Raw genomic sequence first — 19,754 nt, 5'->3', positions numbered from 1 at the left:
CCTGGGGTGCACAACACCGCCGACAGGCAGAGGGACAGATTTTTGGATGAGCCAGCAGCTGAGCTGGGGCTGGAAACCAGAGCTCCTCCTCTCTGCCCGACTCCTCTGCAAGGCCAGGCGTCAGGGACTCACCCTGAGGCGGCTCCCGCCTCCCTGGCCCACCGCCAGCCGTCATGCCCGTGAGGTCAGCCACGGGGCCGCGATTTCGGGGAAATACCAGCTCCTTATTAAAAACAGGCGGTGGTCAGGCCCCTGCTGCTTTCCCAGTAGAAATTAGGCTGTTTGCTCCAAGACGAACCAGAGTGGGCAGGGCCTAGGCAGGGCCGCGCGGGGGCCTGAGCTGCAGTACCTGGTGGAGGGTACGCGCTAGCCCGAGGAAGTGGGGGGGGGGGGGGGTCCCAGGTTTTGGCGAAAGCAGCCGGTGAGGGGACTGCCACCCAGCACGCGGCCGCTGAGCCGCCCACGGGGGTCGTGGGCTGGGGCCTGGAAACCTCGCGGGATAAGCCTGCACAGCCTTCGCGGTTGCGCTCCCCGGGCTCAGGATTCAGGCAGAAGGCAGCGCCCGAGCGAGAGCGGGAGGGAGAGCTAAGCCCCGCCCCTTCCGGGGCAGCCCCACCCCCGTCCCGCAGGTCCCCGCACCGCCTGGAGCCGCCGAGCCCTGCAGGGGGCGCCAGAGGGCCATCCTCCGCGCTCCCGGCTCCGGCCGCGGGGCATCTGGAGCGCGTTAGACCTGGGCGGCCGGCGGCGGCGTGAGCTCATCCCGGCCGGCCCGCTGTGGTCTCCAGGCGCGACGGAGGGAGCAGAGCACAGAAGCGCCGCGCCGCGGGCCCCCGGGGGAGCGCGGTGAGAGCAGAGTTCCTCCCGGGATGTGGGTGTGAGCCGAGGAGGCGGCAGTGTGTGTGTCACTGGCGCGTCGCCCAGGGAGGACGGGCCCTGGGAGCCGGCCGCCAGCGTGCGTCGCTGTGTGTCACCGGGTGTCGTGGCTTGTGAGGGTGTGTGTCCCCGTGGAGGAGACACTGCGTGTGATAAGTTGCACACATCACAGCGTATACTTCTCATTTTACAGAAAAAAAGGCTGAGTGTAGGGGAGGGAGAGGGCCGGCTGGGTGGCACGTGGCTGGGACCCTGGGCGTCCCGCCTCTCAGCCTGTGTCCCTGCGTGTGTGCAGAAGCCGTGAGCCGGCCCATCGTGTTCCATAGTGACCGGGTCAGTGCCTGGGGCGGGGGTGGGGGTCCCCCATCCTTCCTTCATTAAATATACTCTTCCTAGTCACTGCCCACCCCCACCCCACCCCCATCCCTGCAGGACCTCCGCACTCATCTCCTTCAGGAAGCAGGGAGAGACCCCTTCACACCAGAGCCATGGTGAACAGTGACATACCTGGGTACAGACTCATACATGGAGGACACACCAACACACACATAAGACACCCTCCTGCTGGTGGGACTCCAAGCTGGGAGAGCCAATAGGCAGGTTGCAAAGTGGTGACAAGGTTTGGAGAGGCCTATTGGTGAGATGCCCCCATCCCTGCCAGGGAAAGGGAGCAGGAGGGCCTAGAGGTCATTGAACCCTACATCTTGGGGGCTCCAGCTCCCTGCAATGGGCCCTGAGGGTATTGCGCAGGATGTGAAGGGCCCCAGGACCCCAGGACTCCCAGGGTCAGGAGTCCTTGTGGGGACACTGTGGGCAACACCAGACACAGAATGGGGAGCTGGGGCTGGAGCAGGTACCTCTGAGCATCCAGGGCTTCCCCTACCCATCAGGCTGGTCCTTACCTTGGGCCCTCACCTCAGGGACCTACTGTCCCAGGTGTGAGTAGTCGTAGCCCCAGCTCTGCTGGAGACCTCAGGGAGGTGGCCCAGCACCGGCCAGCCTTCCTGGCTGGGCTCACAGCATTGTCATGCCTGCGTCCTCCTCCCCTCACCCTACAGCTGGGCAGAGGCTCTGAGACAAAGACCCTGCCTGCAAGATGGGGCACAGGAGGCAATCACCCTCTTCACCATCTGTTGCTCCCCAGGCTCAAAGCACACATTTGCAGGAGATTGGTGATGCTGGGCTTGCTAGGAGCTCTAGGCCTCCGTAACCCCACTGTGTTCCCACCTGTGAAACAGAGAGGACACCCTGCCCTGGCTAGACCCCCACAGGGAATGTAAAGTCTAAAGGGATGTGCATCTACTGTAGCCACAAGGGTCCTCAGCTCCCAAGACACTGGGGCAAGCTGGGTGAGGGATTTTTTTTTTTTAACTGGAATGACTCTGGTTTGCATAAGCAGAGCTTCCAAATTACTTAGCTAAACATATTTGCTTTTTAATTAACATGTGCTTGAAAAACAATGGTTTTAATTAAAGCGCGCGGGAGAGAAGGGATGATGGGGGAGACTATTTCAAGCTCTAAAGCCCGGGTCAGACGTCTCAAAAATAAAATGGGAGATTCACCCCAAGCTGGCGGAGGCTGGGTGGCCAGGATCCTTGGGGAGCCTTAGGAACATCCCTACCTACTCCACTCCTCTACAGCTCCCTTGCTGAGAATTTACTCTTTTGCTGACATTTTAATGACTCACTTATCCACTGTTTCCTGGGCCCCTCTGGAAAGAGGTGGGTTTTTTTAAAAAGCAGTCTTGAGGAGTAGATGAATGGGGTTCCACCCGACAGAAGGAACAGTATGAGTGAAGATCGAGAGTGTGGACCTTGTTGGGGAAATGTTGTTTACTGGGGAAGGAGAGAGAGGAGGTGAGGGGAGGTGACCCATAAAAAAGCCAGATCCCCCAGATTGGTGGACTGGAAAGGTAGGGCTGGACCCAGAGCCGCTGATGTACAAGCCCCAGCAAAGTGGGCAGGGGTGGTACTGAGATGGGGCCAGGAACTTAGGGGTGGAAGCAGAGTGAGGCCACAGTGGGCAGAGGGATTGGCAGAGGAGGGAGAAGGGTGGTGGAGATTGGAAACAGGAAGTGGCCTGGGGCCTGGGGGCTTGCTGGTCAGATGTCGATGGGCTCTGTGGATTCAATCAGTCCAGCAGGGGGCAGCATTGACCCCACCACCCTGCTGGCAGGAGCCACCTACCCAGCAGGTTCTCAGTAAATGCTTGCAGAAGGGTGAGAATGAGGAGATGATCCCTCCAAGTCAGCCACACCGTCTCCCTTTTCTGACCTTTCAGGGCCAGCACTAGGGTGCATTCTGGAATCAGAGGTCAGCATGGAGATGGGACAAGATGACCACCCCCTGCCCCATGCAGACAAAGGGAGATTGAAAGGAAGTTTCTGGGGAATGAGAGCACCCCCAGAGGTCGGGTTAGGTGACCTCAAACCCCTCGCTCCCAGTGGCCCCATCCAGGGCCCTGTTTCTCATTAGGGACCTTCTAGCCTCCCTCAGCCAGCACCCCCACATGAAACATGCTTCCCTGTACTTAATTCATTATGTGCAGGGTGGGAGGCCCAGCAGGCGGGGGTTATTTTTTCCCCTGAGCTCAGACATTCCTTGCTTTATTATTCTGCACATTTCAAAGCAGCTGTCGCCTCCCCCGACCACCCCCAGCCCAAAGCTCAGCGTCCAGAAGGGGCCTCTCCATGGTTTAGAACCCCAGAGGTTCCCACACCGCCAGCCCAGCACCAGAGGGAAACTGAGGCCCAGAGAAGAAGCCCCTGGGGCAACCTGTAGGGACCTCCCTCTCCCATAACACTGCCTTCCTTGTCCAGAAACACCCCCTCCCGGCCACCTTCCACACAGGTGACTTCAGGGCCTTCTACAATGCAGAGCCAGCCCTTGCCATCCAGCTCCTGGAGCAGGTGCTGGGACAGTTCTCAGGGCCCTAAAAAACTGAGCCCCGGGACTTCCCTGGTGGTCCAGTGGGTAAGACTCCACACTCCCAATGCAGGGGGCCAGGGGTCGATCCCTGGTCAGGGAACTAGATCCCGCATGCCGCAATTAAGTCCTCATGCCGCAACAACAACAAAAAATGAGGGACTTCCCTGGTGGCGCAGTGGTTAAGAATCCGCCTGCCAGTGCAGGGGACACGAGTTCAATCCCTGAGCTAGGAGGATCCCACATGGCACGGAGCAGCTAAGCCCTAGTGCGCCACAATTACTGAGCCTACTCTCTAGAGCCCGCGAGCCACAACTATTGAGCCCACGTGCCACAGCTGCTGAAGTCCGCATGCCTAGAGCCTGTGCTCGGAAACAAGAGAAGCCGCCACAATGAGAAGCCCATGCACCGCAATGAAGAGTAGTCCCCACTCGCTGCAACTAGAGAAAGCCTGCATGCAGCAACGAAGACCCAATGCAGCCAATAAATAAAATAAATTTTTTTTTTTAAAAGTGGAATAGAGACAAGCAAATAGAAGAAAAACATTAAAAAAAAAAAAGATCCCGCATGCCACAATGAAGATCCCATGTGCCATAAGACCCGGTGCAGCTGAAAAGAAGGAAGGGAGGAAGAGGGAAGGGGAGAGGAGGGGAGGGGAGAGGAGGACATTGGAGTGCTTTAAAAAATATATTTCTGTTAAAAAAACAAACAAACAAACAAAACCTGAGCCCCCACTGGGTCAGCAACCTTACAGAGGGCAAGGCCCATCCTGGAGCAAGGGATCAACCTAGAAAATAGCAAGGCTGGGGTCAGCCTAGTGGATTACAGAGGTGTCAGGTAGCGGGGGAAAACAGCTCTGAGAACCCAGTTTCTGAGAACTAGAGACGCCTGGACAGATTTTGGCCCTATGTCAGAGAGCTGCCTGCCTGGCCAAGCTGCCTCAACAGAGGGTGAGCTCCCTGTTGCTGGGGGTGTTCAAGCAAGCAGCAGCTCGTGAGCCTTGTCCTGGGAAAGATGTTGGCCCAAGTGTTGAGGCCCCTTCCTGCCCAACTCTGAAGTCAGAGCCAGGCTGGCAGGCACAGTACCCACTCCGGATGAATGGAATTAGGGGTCCCTCCCTGCTCACTCAGGTCTGAGATCACAGGCCACGGCACAAGGACAGGAGACCTGGGAACTGGGCCAAGGCCAGAGTAGGACCAGGCCAGAGCATTTTCTTTGTTAGTTCACTACAAGGTCCTGGCACCTGCTGGAGTGCTGGGAGCACAGTAGATGTGTGATCTCTGTGTCCTGCTAAGTTACATGGGCCCTACTAGAGTTAGGGGAGGAAGGCAGCCTGCAGGGATCAGGGCCTCCACCTAGGAGAGGGACTCTGACCACAGAGGAAACCGAGGCAGGAGCCCAAGTGGGTCAGGCGACCTGGGCATGCTGGGGACTGAATTTCAAGGTCACTCTTGACACCCTGTAACCATTTTGCTCCTGCTGACCCTATCACCAGGCCTGTCCGCTCTGAGCACAGGGTTGGACGGCTGGATCCTCAGGTGCCCAGGATGGTAGGAATCACTCTGTGATGTGCTCTGGAGCCACAGCAAGCCTGGGGGCCCAGGGCCTGCCCACACCTCCAGCTCTACTCTCCAGAGCAACCCCAGGGACCCCCTTACTACAAGGAAGTCACCCTCTGAGGGACGGACTACACAGAACCTGAGCTCCTGAGAGAGGGAGCAGCTTGCTACTAGCTGGCCTGAGCTGTCTCCACCTAGAGCTGTGGGATCTGGTTGTGTCACCCTCTTGGGGGCTCTGAGCCCAGGCCATGCAGAGGAACCCCCGATGTTCCTGGGATGTGCCCAGCTTCCCTTCTTATCCCTTAGCCCTGAGCACTGTTTCTCTTCACAAGCTAGACGCCGTTCAGTGTTTGCCTTTCTGCCACAGCAGCCACCATCCCACGGCCTGTGCTGCAGCAAAGGATGAGAGGTCACTGCCACTGGCTTCCCACCAGAGGTGTGCACAGGTGTGGGCATCCAGCGATTTGGGCACACCTGGAATCTCAGGGTCCCAGGTACTCCAACGAAGGGAGCTGAGGCATCTTCACTGGTGTGCCACTCCTCCCAGCCCCAACCTCACCAGTGTCTGCTTGTCCCCAGGGCTCATCTGCGCTGCCCCTGCCAAGTCTCCACTCCCCACTCCATCCCAACTGGCAGGGCCAGGCCTCTGTTAGTCATCACGGTGGAGCACAGTCAGCATCTGATTCAAATGAGCCTTTAGCCTGGAAAGGACCTGCCCCATTCAAGGCTCTCTATCCAGGGATTTGGGGAGATTTTCGCTGCAACAAACTGTGAGATTTCCTCAGAACTTGAAAATGGACTCGTAAGGTCTTATTTGGCAACTAAAAACATGGAAAACAACTGCAACCAGCTACCATCACGATTCTTTTATGAACAAAATAATACCCTTAAGGCAAAAATAAATAAATAAATAAATAAAAAGTGAGGCAGGATACAATCTCTGAAGAAAAACAGGCAGGCCTTGAAGATGCAGAAACTGAGCTTCATGGAAAACACACAACATGGGCTTTCTTTCTCTCGTGTGAAAACTGTCCTGGATATTGTCACACGTTGGGCCCTGGGGCTTGGGGACACCCAAGTGCTTCCATTCTCCAGCAGAGCAAGAATCCCTTCTGCAGCCTTCCTGACTGGAACTGGGTCTCCTCTGCTTGCGCACCCATTGGGACGGGCTGCTCACTCTCTCTCCCAGTTAGCTTGGGAGCTGGGGATGGCATTCTGAGCACCTTTAAGTGGCTTCCAGGCAAGCCTACTGTGGGAGACAGGGAAAGATGTGAGGATGGGGGTAAGATGGACAAGATACTGAGGGGAGGGAAGACAGGCCTCTGGACCCGGGGCATAGGAGTGGTGGGGAAACAGGGTGCTCATGTTCAGCTGGACCAGTATAAAAATTAGGAAGTCGGCCAAGATCTGAGACTTCCCAGGGAGCACTGTCTACCCCATCTCCGGAGTTCCAGAGTCTTCCACAGCCTCACTCCATTCCCCAGCCCTCCAGGAAGGCTCTGACACACTCATTCTTTCTCACTAAGACCTCAGTAGATATGCGAAGTACCCAGATCCACAGGCCAAAGAAGAGAATGGAAATTAGAAGAAAGTGGAGGAAGCTCAGGCATCCACAGCCAGGCTGGGGAGGAGGGGCAGGCAGGGGTCCTTCCCAGCCCTGACCTTCTCGGCCCTTCCCCGTCCAAAGGGACCTGGGCCGGGGCTGCTGAGACTGGAAGGGCCTGTTGGGCGGGCGACCCTGGGGAGCCTCGTGTACACACTCACACACACTCCACATTCCAGCTGTGCTCTGTCAGCGTTTAGGCAAACCAGCATTGTGCGGCTTTGGGAGGGCGGGAACAAATAACCCCCACACGTGGGCAGGGGCGGGCCTGGGGCTGGTTAGCAGGGGCTTGAGGCAACCCCAGGGAAGCTGTTCAGCGCTGGGTCACTGGGTTCAAGGTCTAGGGTTTTCCTGCTGTTCCCTGAGGTGCCTGGGTTCCCTGGGGTGTGGCTGGCCCTGTACCCAGGCAGGCTGCCCTAGCCCCCTCCCCTGAACCCTCGTCACCACACGCGTTCTCAGAAACAACAGCAGAGCAGCCTGGCCTGGCACCCCCAAGCACCGCGCATGCAGCGTGAGGGCTGCCTCACACCACGCCCCGGTTTTTGTCGCCCCTCCTCCTCCCCCACCTCATCTTCACCCTCCCTCTGATTTTGTACGCTCCATTGCTTGGACCCTTTTACTTTACCCCCCTCCCCAATCTCTCTGCAGATCTTTATCAGATTTCTGTCCGCCCCTGTGCCGCTAAGTGCTTTGAGCCCTGGAGTCCAGTATCTCATACCCACAGTTTGACGTCCTTCCTTCTTGTGACATGGTTAAGAGTTGCCTCCAATACTTGATTTCTTCAAGACCCTGCCTGACGTTATTCTGCCTCAACTTGACTTTCTGGCCTCCTTGCCCCTCCACTTAGTGCTATCTAATCATGTCCCAGCAGCAACCCCAGGATCCCTGCAAATGGCATCTGGAGAGAAGATGCAGGCTGTGGCAGGCTGCCAAGAGCCCCGGGGAGCGGTGCAGAGACATCAGAGCAGAAGAGGGATGGTTGGTTCTAGAGTCCTGAGGCTGAACTCTGCCCCCGGCCCCCTAGCCCCCTGACTGCCCCACTGACCCTCTGGTTCAGCCTCGACCAGGACTGGAGAGGTGAATATTCCTGCCACCTTACAGAGACCTCAGAGATGAGCCCTCGGGCCAGATGGGGGACGTAAGGCATAGAGAGACCCCAGACCAGACTCCAACCTTATGGGTCACATGACCTGGCACCTGAGGCACGGAGGGGACCAGGCTGACATGAGGGCAAAGTCTTTGCCACCCCAACCCCTTTCCACCGGCCACAGGGACATAGGCTGGACCACCCTGCTTGAGAGGGGAGCTGGGACAAGTGTTTATGCAACTGTGGGGAGGCCACAGCCTGGCTGTCAGTGCTGCTTGCCCAACACAAGCACTGACTCAGCAGCACGTACACACTCAGACATGCGCACAAACAGACACAGACACACACCCACAGGTAAACACACATGTGCATGTGCACAGACAAATGGACACCTGCGTTCACAGGCATACACACACAGGCACTCACACACTCACAGACACAAGGACACAGGCACACTTGTGGATGTCTGCACACACAAACACAGGGGCCCACAGGCCAAAGAAGAGAATGGAGATTGGAAGAAAATGGTGGAAACTCAGGTGTCCACAGCCAGGCTGGGGAGAAAGGGCAGGCAAGGGCCTTTCCCAGCCCTGACCTTCTAGACCCTTCTAGGTCCTTCTAGAAATGCACACACATGTCACCCAGCCAAGGTAGGTGGGAGGCTGCTGAATAAGGAGACGCCTCACTCCTGCAGCTGAGTTCTACCCTCCAGACCCCTCCACTCTGACACTCACGCTCACAACCAGTGACCCAGGCCCACGTGTGGTCAGCACAGCCAGATATAACAGGCAAAGCGCTCCAGAGCGGCATCGTGGCCACCGCCGGGACAGAGACACATTCCAAGTGGAGTAGAGCCCCCACAAGGGGGACCAAACAGCCCCAGGCGGCGTTCAGCACACACAACAGCCCCAGCTCTGCCCCGCCAGCCACCCGCAGCGTGTCCACTCTCAGTCCACACTGGGAGACTGGCAGGTGGGGGCTGCAGGGTGTCTTGGGGGATGTGTGGGATACGCGCTTCCACTGCCAGGCCACGCCGCGTAGGGTGCTAGCTCCCAGGAACGAGGGGCGCCTGCAAGAAAAAGGGTGTGTTTAGGGGAGGGCTGGAGGCACTGCAGGACCATTCTGGAAACAAGAGGAGGGGCAGGCTTTCTTGAGAGAGCAGGACACACGTTCCCTAGTATGCTGGACACATGGAAACTTGGAGGCAGGACCACTTATTGCCTGGAGATGGCTGAGAACAGATGTGACTCCTGCCTACAGTACTCAGCCAAGGGTGGGCATCCTTGGAAAGAAAAAGCTGGGACCACTCAGTCCCATGTGGCCCCTGGAGACTTTTGAAGGGAAGCTCAGCTATTCCTGGGCTTGGTGTCCAAGAGCAAGGTAGCTGGGGCATGCAGGAGCTAGGGCCTGACCAAAGGGATATTGGCCAGTCTCTCTGCCTGACTGGGGTCAAAAGGAGACCCTGCTCTCCTCTGTGAGGGTCCTCAGCCACCAATTGGCCAGGGGGGCTAGCCAGAGTCCAGCAAAGTCACACAGGCACATGCAGACACCCCCACTAGCAAAGGCCACCACAGCAAGGCCACAAGCGCCTCCATTCCTCCCTCCTCCAGCCAGCCAGACTATGCACCATGAAAGGGCAGATCACGGTCCCTCACCCCCCACCCCCACACCGGATCTGGGGCTGGAGTGGACTGTGTTTAGATAAGGAAAGGAAGAAGAAAGCCTCAAAATCTGCCTAAGATGTTGCTGAGAGTGTTTTCAAAAATGACCTGGAATCTGGTCACTTCTCACCATTTCCACTGGACCAAGCATGCATCTTCTTCTCTCTCCTGGACCCTCCTCCCTGGGGTCCCTGCTTCTGCTCATGGTCCCCCGTCTATTCTCCACACAGCAGCCAGAGTAATGCTGGTAAAGCATCTCCCCAGAGCACGTACTAAAGCCCTTCCCAAGGCCCAAGGCCCCTCCATCACATCCTGTTGCCTCCCCACCACAGTCTCTGCTCCCATCTCTGCTGGAATGTCTTCCCTCTGACGCCCTCATGGCTCCCTGGAGCAGATGCTGAAGTAGTGCCCCACACAAACGTTCCAGCCTGCCTCTGGGGCCCTGCCCCAACCAGCACAGGTGGGAACTGGTGGATAGTCCGGTTTCCTCATCCCCTCAGTGGGACAACACCACTATGTCCTGGAGGTCCCCAGTGGGGTTGAGCACCTGTTGTCCACAGGGTTCCCTACTCCCACGCACCCCCAAGGACTTCCTTTCCCTGCCCAGCTGCTCTCTCATGCTCCCTGGGGCCACCTCCCAGGGACACTACTTACATTCAAGTCCTTGTCTCAGCTCTGCTTCTGGGGAAGTTCAGCCTAAGACACTCCATATCACCTCTCTTTTTTGTTTTTCTTATCTTCAACAGCAATTCTCCATTCTTCCCTCCCCGCAATTGCTGGCAAACACCATTCTGCTCTCTGCCTCTATAAATTCGACCTCTCTAGGAACCTCATTTGAGTGGAATCATACTGTATTTGTCCTTCTGTGTCTGGCTTATTTCACTTAGCATAATATCCTCAAAGTTCATCCGTGTCGTACCATGTGTCAGAATTTCCTTCCTTTTTAAGTCAGAATAATATTCCATTGTATGTAGAGACCACATGTTGTTTATCCATGCGTCTGTTGACGGCCACTTGGGTTGTTTCCACCTTTCAGCTATTGCGAATAATGCTGCTGTGGACATGGGTTTACAAACATCTCTTCAAGTCCCTGCTTTCCTTTCTTGTGGATATATACCCAGAAGTGGAATTTCTGGGTCATATGGTAATTGTGTTTTTAATTTTTTGAGGACTCTCCGTGCTTTTTCCACAGCAATTGTACCATTTTACATTCCCACCCACAGTGCCCAAGGGTTCCAATTTCTCTGCCTTCTCACCAACATGTGTTATTTTCTGTTTTCTGGATAATAAGCATCCTAATAGGTGTGAAGCGGTATCTCCTTGTGGTTTCAATTTGCATTTCCCTAATTAGTGATGTCGAGCATCTTTTCATGTACTTATTGGCCATTTGTATATCTTCTTTAGAGAAATGTTTATTCCAGTCCTTTGCCCATTTTTGAATAGGGTTGTTCATTTTGTTGTTGTTGTGTTGTAGGAATCCTTTACAGACTCAGGATGTTATCTCTTCCCTTTTCAATCTTTGCCCATTGCCTTCTCAGACCTCATTATTGAACAAGTCAGCTGCCTCCCAACACACACACACACACACACACACACACACACACACACACACACACACTGCACAGCCCCTGCCCTACTTTGGGACTCTCCCAGGCTTTATCCCCGGTTGACAGACACACTTTATGGCTCGGTGATTTGTCAGGTTTCTATGAATGCCGCAAAGGTGGAGGGTTTGACCGCTTCCTCTACTGCAGTGTTCCCAGGGCCTAACGAGTGGCACACAGTAGGTGCTCAATAAATGCTGAGAGGATGAATGGAAGGTGAAGCCGACTCCTGCATACACACTCACAGCCCCTCACAGACTCACATACACTGCCAACACTCCTCCCACACATGCTCTCACAATCCTGCTATGCTCCTTGTACCACACCAACACCCTGAGGCAGCCTGACCCGTGCAAGTCTCAAACCCACTCTCACACACCTGCACACTCATCTCACAAGCAGATGCATTCACATCCAAGTGCATCCTAGTGGGGCTGCCCTGACGTCTTGAGTCCTCCTGGCCTGCAGGCTGTTTCCTACCCTGTGTGGCCTGCTCCCCACTCTGGGCCCTTGATTTCCCCCACACCCCTTATCTCTAGGACCCCCAAGCCTCTCTGCAGGGCACTGCCCTTCCTCCCCATCAAACCAGAGTGGATCACCTCCTCCAGGAAGCCTCCCTTCACCCTCCCGAAAGGAGGGGAGGGCCTGGCCCGGGAGCAGGGTGTGACAGTGGGGCTGGCGTTTGCAAGGGTGTGTGCATCTCCTCCTGTCATTGCAGGGGCTGCGCACTTGTCTTCTGCTGAGAAGCCTGGACTGAGAAACGACTGGTGGACCCTGGATGCTCCCCCTCTGGCCTAGAGCCACACCACAGGTAGAGAACCTCGACTTCCCATCCACGTCAAGCAGGGGTCTAAGGCCTCTTCAGCTCTGACAGCCTGGGGACAAAGTTAGCTCCTCCCCTGCCACCCATTCCTGGTGTGACTCAGACAAAGCCATTCTCTGCTCTGAGCCTCAGTTTCCCCACCTGTGACATGGGTGGCTCTGGGCCAGTGCCCTGCAGTTCCCTGATTGCTGGTCGTGGAGTGAGACAGCTCAGACAGTGCTCTTAGGCTCCCAGGGGCATCCCTGTGTTAGAGGCCGGAGCATGGCTACCATCTCCAAAAGTGGGGCAGGGTAGCCAGTCCTCGTCCAGCTCAGCCCAGTGTCCTGGTGGGCAGGCTCGGAGGGTTTGGCACACTAGGCGGGACAGTTTTGGTGGGGTGAGCAAGGAGGCAACATTTCAAAATGATTCCCCTCGTTTTGTCCAGGGCTCATCATGTGTGACTCAGTAGGTTTTTACAAAAGTCAACCAGAGGTCCGCAGAGAAGAAAGAAGGAAGGAGAAAAGGAGGGAAGGAAGGAAGGAAGGCAGGCAGGAAGGAAGGAAAGGAGGGAGGGAGGGAGGAAAGAAGCAAGTAAGGGAGGAGGGAGGAAGGAAAGAAGCCATTTATTCATAAGGCCCAAGGGGTGGGGACAGAGCTGCAGTCACAAGCAAGTGCAGCCGGAGGGGGGGCGATGACAGCCCCGCAGAGAGCCTATGCGGGAGTCTCGATGTGCTCCCCTCCGCCCCACAAACTCCAGGCCGCTGGCGTCAGCATCACGAGTGGAAGATGAGCCGTTCCCAGCGCAGCCTCCCCTGGGCTCCCTGAGAGTAAAGGTGGTCACAGGTTACAGTGGAGAGGGGCGAGCAAGGCAGCGGGATGTCAGCTGAGACCTGGAGTTGGTGGAATTGGGGAGGTGGCAACAAGCGATCTGGATGACAGAGGCAGGAGGGGGACAATAGGGCTGAAATCAGCAGAGGTGGCAAAGGTGGCAGCAGGTTTGGAAGAGAGTAAGGGGGGGTCTCACCTGGGGCGAGAGGTTCAGCTGGCCATAATGTGCTTGACAAATGCTGGAAAGAAGCAAAAAGTGAGCAGCCGGGGTCCTGCCCTGGGTAGCCAAGGGTGGGGACCCAGGACCCCAATGCCCCATCCCCCCCAGCAGACTCCCTGTCCTGCTGAGTTTACCTTCGTAGTTGATGCAGCCATTGGGGTCCTCTTGCCCAGCCATCAACTTCTCCACCTCATCTTCTGTCAGCCTCTCACCTGACGGGAGTGGAAAGCTGAGTCAGCACTGTCAAGGTGTGAAGGCTGGAGGACCACCCCGAGCCCCTCTGGATGCTAGGCATGTCTCTCCAGTATTCCCACATCTCATATGGCTACACACAAGGCCTGGGCTGGCACCCCCATTTCTGAAACTGGGTGAATCAGCGACAAGACAGAAAAGGGCAAGGCCTGGGGTTCAGGCCTGGTGCCCCCTCCAAGCCTGGGCTCTGTCCATAGCAGTGCCATCCTGGTGTTCAGGTCACCAGCACATACCGTCCCCTGTCCTCAATAGGCTGGCGGGACTCCCTCCATCAAGAGGAGGCCAGATCCCCCATCTGCCTGGAAGCAGTCCCTCGGGGCAGCCCTTCAAGGCTAGAGGAAGGATGCACAGGCTGGAACTGGGGATCTTGGGGGATGACTGCGGAGACACCACCATGGTTCCCCAGACATGTCTGGCACTTTCCTGCCTCTGTGCTTTTGCGTGTGCTGTGCCGATCCCCCCACTGGAATGCCCGCTGCAGTTTCTCTCACACCTCCTACCCCCCAGCCACACACACACACACTCACACACACACACACTCACACACACACACTCACACACACACACACACACTCACACACACACACACACTCTCACACACACACACTCACACACACTCATACACACACTCTCACACACACACACACTCTCACACACACACACACACACACACACACACACACCCAGAGACCAGCACAGGGCTGAGCACACAGTAGGCACTCAATAAATGTTTGGTGCAGGAAAAGGTCACTTTGAGCAGACACAACCAGCGCTCAGTGAACATTTGCTGTAGGAAAACTTCTCTTTGAGAAAGGAGCGCTCCTGCCCACCAGGCACCTGACGGTGGGGGTCAGGATGCCCAAGAGGCAGGCACAGTACCTTCTCAGCTCTGGAGTTTGACCATGAGGCAAAGAACACCAGGACTGGACTGATGCCCCTGGATGTACCCCCCTGCCCCACCCTGTCCCCAGAGCTGTCCCTAGTCCCCTCCGTTTCTGCGAGCCGCACCAGCTGGCCGCCTTTATTCCTCACCGACGTTTCTAAATGCCCCACATTTCCGTCGCCTGCCATCAAGGCACCTTGACTGCCTCTCCCTCCGTTTCACAGGTGAGAAACAGGCCCAGTGGGCGATAGAGTGCTTTCTCCCAGATGCCGCAGGAAGGAGAGTGGGGTGGGGAGGAAGCTGCCCTCACCCAGCGTGGCCAGCACGTGGCGGAGCTCGGCGCCCATGACCGTGCCGTTGCCCTCCTTGTCGAAGACCCTCAGCCCCTCCACGAAGTCCTCGTAGGTGGCCGTGTCCTTGTTCTTGGCAATGTGCTGGAGCATAGGCAGGAACGTGTTAAAGTCCATCATCTTGGAGTTAAGCTCTGTGGAGAAATGGCCCAAGCATCAGGCTCTGAGTGGAAGGTGGGTACCCCTCCCCTGGGTCTGACAATGAGGAGTCATCGCCCTCACCCAGCTCCCAGTGCACTCTACACCAGTTTGCCACTTACAAAGCACTCCACCGCCACAAGGCACTTTACGGTCAACAGAGCAGTGTGGTATTTGCATTTTCCTTTGCTGTTCACAAGGACAGTGACACCACAGAGGGCTCTGTCTAGCACCTCTGCTCTCCTTTGGGGGAGCAGGTCTCACTAGCGTCTCTTTTTCTTATAGACCCCATTGTCCCCGCACCTGTGATCGGTCAAGAGCAGCTGGGCCGATCAGAGACCTTCTCTGGGATTTCTGTATCTGTGACAAGGGCTTGGGTCTCACTCCTCCTTGGGGCAAAGCAGGCAACCCTCTCTGGCCATGGTGGTGAGGGAAACTGGCCCTGCCCCACAGAGGGATGCCCAGGAGGCCAGGAAGGGCAGGGAGAGCATATGGGATGCAGAGGCCAGGCACACCCTGGCCTGCCCTCACACCTGCCACTGAAGCCAGTTTGCACTGTTGTCAGTCCCCTACGACCAGGAGGCCTGGCAAATCGACGGGAGGCCAGATGGTATAGGAACCATCACTGCTCGTCACCTTGTCGGCGTCACCTGAGACCAGCCTCCAGGTCCTCCTCCAGACAACGGGAGGATGTCAGGAGAGTGCACGGCAGGGAGGTTCCCATGCTGTCCCACCAGCGAGGGCAGCCCACCCTGGCAGTCTCCCCCCGGGCCTGGCACTAACGGAGACATCTCAGGCTGGGCGTACCAACCTTCCTGCTTTGGCCTCCCCAGGACTCGGAGCACCTCGGCCTGTGTAGGGTTCTGGCCCAGGGCCCGCAGGACGTCCCCACACTGCCCGTACGTGATCTTCATCTCACACTTGGGTGTGCGGTCGAACAGCATGAAGGCTTCCTTGAACTCTGCCGGCAGAGGGCGTGAGCTGTGGACTGTTCCAGGGGCAGCCCACCCCCCTCACCCCACACGGCTGGCAGGACTCTTGGCCTGGGAACCCAGGACCCAACCCTGCAGCCCCTGGGCTCGAGACCCCCACTCACCTTCAATCTGCTCCGGTGTAAACTCGATCTGAAAGGAGACCCCCAAAGATTCTGAGTGTCTGGTTCAGAGGGCGGGGTCAGGCCTCCTCCTGGTCACGCCGTGGCCTGACCAGGCCTCAGTCCCTCAGTTGCCCCACCCTGTCCGCATTCCAGGATCCCAGCTTCCACTGCCCAGGACCGCCTGCAGTCCACCTTGCCCCCTCCTGCCTCCTTAGCCCTCGCCACCTGTTCTACCTGAGGCCCTTGGGTCCGCGTGTGCCCAGACCCTGACACCGGGTAGACCACATCGGGGGAAGTGGTGGACAGGGAGGCCTGGTGCCCTGAATCCCCAACCCAGGGTGGGCCTTACCTGAGGCCCCTGGTCCTGGACAGACGTGCCTGAAGCACAGGCTGGCTTTGCCAGCTCTGCCAGGCCTGGGGCCCAGTGGGCAGGACTGTCCCCATAAGTGAGATGGGAGGCCTCATCTCACCAGGGCGGGGGCGGGAGGTGGCAGGAGGGGCAAAGGCGAGGGGGCGGCCAGAGAGCGCTGTCAACATGAGAGCCGATTCGCGGGAGGAGGTGTGTGTGTGTGACGTGCGTGTGCGTTCACACACCTGTGTGCACACCTGTTTGCGTGTGTCTGCCCCCCACAGAGCCCTTACGGCTGGACACAGTCACTCATGTGGCCCTGCCTACACCTGATTCTTACGCACTCCCATTCATGAGCCCAGGGCAGCCCCGTAGCCCAGCACAGCAGGGGGCCAAGGCCAAGCTGTGGCCTGTTTGCTGAGGCCACTTCGGGGCCACCTGAGGTCGGGAGGCCTCCTGGGACCCGGTTTCCCCCTCCTCACTCCATACCAGGTCTATTTTTATCGCAGCAGGCATTCGCCCCACGGTCAAGGTCGCAGGAGGGAAAGGAGCTTGGGGGAGGGGGACGTGACTGGCACCTCTCCCATGGCCGCCCCTTGGGAGTCCCCTCCACCAACCTCCGTAGGGCCCAGCAGGGCAGAGGGGGATCCTGCACCCGCCATCCTGCCGGGTTGTCCCTCCCGGCCCTCTGGCTGAACTCTGTGTAGGGAAGACCAAGTTGTTGTTCCTATAGGCCCTGGAGAGCCCTCTCCACCAGGAAGCCTGCAGAGAGTGGGTGCCCTGGGCCCCAGCACAGCTTTCTGCAGAGGTCACAGGAGAGGCCTCACGAGTTTCTGTGCTCAGAGGGGAGTCTGTGCAGCCTCAGATCCGGTGAGGACACACAATGCTACATGGGCCCCAGGGTTGTCTGACCCTCACCAGGGAGCCTGTGGGACACAACCCTGGGGCCTGGGGGTGGTCAGGGGTCAGAGCCAACTTCCAGGGAGCACGTGTCGGGAATGCTTCCCAACAGCTTGTGAGGAGGACTTACTGTCCTATTTTACAGCGGAGGAAACCAAGCCTTAGATCACCGATGGGAATGGAGCCGAGTTGGGATTTGAACCCGTGTATTAAGAGACAAGGTAGGTGCCTCCAGGAAGGGCTCAGGAACACAGACAGATCTGTGCAGACGGGCTGCAGGTCTGGCTGGGGACTGTGAGGGGCTGGGAGGGTTCCACGGGGCCCCTCGGCCAGCAGCCAGGGCAGCCGTGGCCGGTGGCCAGCCAAGAACAGGCGACAGGCAGGACGCAGGGTGCGTGCCACTATGTGGATGCCACAGGTGGGAGTCATGGCTCGTTCTCCAAGTTTAGACTCTGAGGAAGACTTCCAAGCCAAGTCGGGGAAGGGCTCCTGGGGCCACTGGTCACAGTTCCATGACCAAATTCCTCCATGACCTACCCAGACTGTGGCTCAGAATTGCCACCTCAAAGCTGAGGCCCCACCAGCTCAGGGACCTTGGCAGGGGTGAGTGTGACCCAGCCTGGGCAGGAGCCTTGCTTCCCTGTACTCCCCACCCCGTCCACCCTGGGGAGCTTGGCATGGACTTAAGACCCCACAGCTGGACAAGAAAGATCCCTGCCTGGCTGCGGGGGTTGGGGGCACAGGCAGGTCCAGGATTCCCCAAGGATGTGAGGTCCAGGGAGAAGGACCAAGGAGAGTCAGTTTCCAACCACTAAAAAGACAGTCTCTTCAGCAGCACTGGGGGAGTCCTGCCTGAGGTCTGACCACCATACCTCCTGCTGCAGCCCTCCTGATACCTGAAGCTTCCAGCTTCAGCTCAGTACTCACTTTCTGGAGCCTGGTCTTCCACTGGGTAGGTCCACTCTGGGATTCACTTACCTACCCTGGCCTTCCCACTGAAACACCCACCTTGATCTTGGAGGCATCAAACTCAGCTTCCTTGGGGGGCTCTGGTGCAGGTGCAGGTGCAGGTGCGGGTGCAGGTGCAGGAGCTGGGGCTCCCTTGTGGGCTGCCTTGGCCTCATCCTTCTTGGGATCTGGCTTTTTGGGAGGCATGGAGGCTGTAAGCACAGAGAGGGATGTGGAGAGAAGGAAGCAGAGAGCAGGGTAGGTGAGCCTCCCACGACCAGCCTTTATCCTGCCTGGACACCTCATGACCCCAGCCCCACCCCTGCAAGGCACAATGGGGACAGGGCCATAAAAGGACATTGGCTAGGCTCAGGGGCTATTTTGGGGCCTGGGGAGGGCATTGTTCAGGCTCAGGAATGAGTGGGGGAGAGGGAGGGCTCTCCATAACTCCCAATCACCTGTTGAGAGAGAGGGGAGCAGGGGAGGACAGAGGCCAGGGCTCAGCCCCCATACACACCCTCAAAAGCACAGGCACACACTCAGGGGCCATGCTGCCCCTCGGCAGGTCAATAAACTCAACAGGTGCAGAAGGCTGGGCCGGGTGTGTATTGGGTGTTGTGTTGGGGGCAGAAGGACTGGGAATACCTAAGGGCAGCCCTTGCGTTAAACTTCCCATCTGTGCATCGAATTCCCATGTGTCTGTGCCTGTGTGTCTACATGGGGGGGACGGGGGGAGGTCTGCGTCTGTCCATGTGTGTTGTCTCTGCTTGTCTGGGTGTGTGTATGCAGAGGGGGTCTCTGTGTATCTGCGGTGGGAGGGTCTGCATCTATGTCGGGGGTGACCTGTTCCCGTCTGGGAGTGTCGCTTCTGTGTGTTTGTGTCTGGGTGTTTATTGTGTCTGTGTGAGTGTCTGGTCATGGCTCGCAGGCAGCTGCAGCCCCAGTCTCTGGGAACACCCTCCATGGTAGTAGAATGGGGTCTGCTCCCTCGAGGGCTGTCACCCAGCCCAGGTCAACAGCCAAACAACCTCCGCAGCCTCCTGCGTCAGCACCTGCCTGACCCTGAGGTCGGTCTCTTCACCCTCAATTCCTGTTGCCCCTCTTCCACAGCTCCCCGTGACCCGCTTTCCCCACACACCCCAGGGCCTGCTCCCCGCAAGGCCCTGGTACACACTGTACCCTCTGCCCTTGCCCCTCCTCTGCTTGGCACATTCAAGGCTGGGCCGCACGGCACCCTCCTCCAGGAAGGTGCACCCACACACCCCATGTTGCCCTCTGCTGACCCTTTCGGTGGGGTCCTGAGAGGGTCTACGTCTCTGAAGGACCGCAGGGGACTGGGAGATCTTTGCCCCCCGGGTGCCAGTCCAGGGTACTGCCCCCTAGGTCCTACCCCCAGTGCCACCCCCAGAGTGCCTAGCCCTCAGCACATGGCAGTGACAGAGGGCAGCCTGGCTGGCGGGGTGGGGGGAGGTGGGAAGGCTGAGGTGGCACACGGCCCTTCCAGGCACATCTTGCAAACACATTGGGCTCCATTCCTTGCCCGGTGTCTGTGCCGGGGGGGTGGGAAGGAGGTGTTCCCTGTTATTTTTAAATGCCTGGAGCCTTTGATAGAAACTTCAGAGGCATTGCCCCCCCCCCCCAGCCCCGGGGGATTTCCCTGCTGTCGGGCGGCGCTGG

At 57.8% G+C, this 19,754-nt stretch overlaps 1 protein-coding gene and 1 long non-coding RNA gene across 4 annotated transcripts; one reads left to right on the top strand and one right to left on the bottom strand.

Moving 5' to 3' along the window:
- Window positions 1–710: 710 nt before the first annotated feature.
- On the top strand, window positions 711–17,406 carry LOC130835242 (uncharacterized). Its single transcript, XR_009048849.1, has 3 exons — window positions 711–843; window positions 12,030–12,122; window positions 17,275–17,406. It is a non-coding gene; the product is annotated as an uncharacterized LOC130835242 (long non-coding RNA).
- MYL3 (myosin light chain 3) lies at window positions 12,833–18,350 on the bottom strand. 3 transcript variants are annotated; one of them, XM_057706670.1, is made up of 7 exons: window positions 18,138–18,350; window positions 15,881–15,908; window positions 15,596–15,745; window positions 14,607–14,780; window positions 13,296–13,373; window positions 13,138–13,180; window positions 12,833–12,934 (listed from the first exon to the last, which is right to left on the bottom strand). In XM_057706670.1, exons 1-6 carry the CDS (start codon window positions 18,282–18,284, stop codon window positions 13,152–13,154), a joined length of 606 nt encoding a protein of 201 aa, XP_057562653.1. In that variant the 5' UTR covers window positions 18,285–18,350; the 3' UTR covers window positions 12,833–12,934; window positions 13,138–13,151. The 3 variants fall into 3 exon arrangements, with proteins under 3 accessions (XP_057562653.1, XP_057562655.1, XP_057562652.1); XM_057706672.1 differs by having other exon boundaries at window positions 12,927–13,003; XM_057706669.1 differs by lacking the exon at window positions 12,833–12,934 and adding an exon at window positions 12,942–13,041 and having other exon boundaries at window positions 18,138–18,349.
- Between the last annotated feature and the right edge of the window lie 1,404 nt (window positions 18,351–19,754).

The sequence above is a fragment of the Hippopotamus amphibius genome, chromosome 13, assembly GCF_030028045.1.
Source record: "Hippopotamus amphibius kiboko isolate mHipAmp2 chromosome 13, mHipAmp2.hap2, whole genome shotgun sequence".
In the NCBI taxonomy this organism is placed as follows: domain Eukaryota; kingdom Metazoa; phylum Chordata; class Mammalia; order Artiodactyla; family Hippopotamidae; genus Hippopotamus; species Hippopotamus amphibius.
Note: the sequence above shows the minus strand (reverse complement) of the source record. Positions and strands in the feature narration are given on the sequence as shown.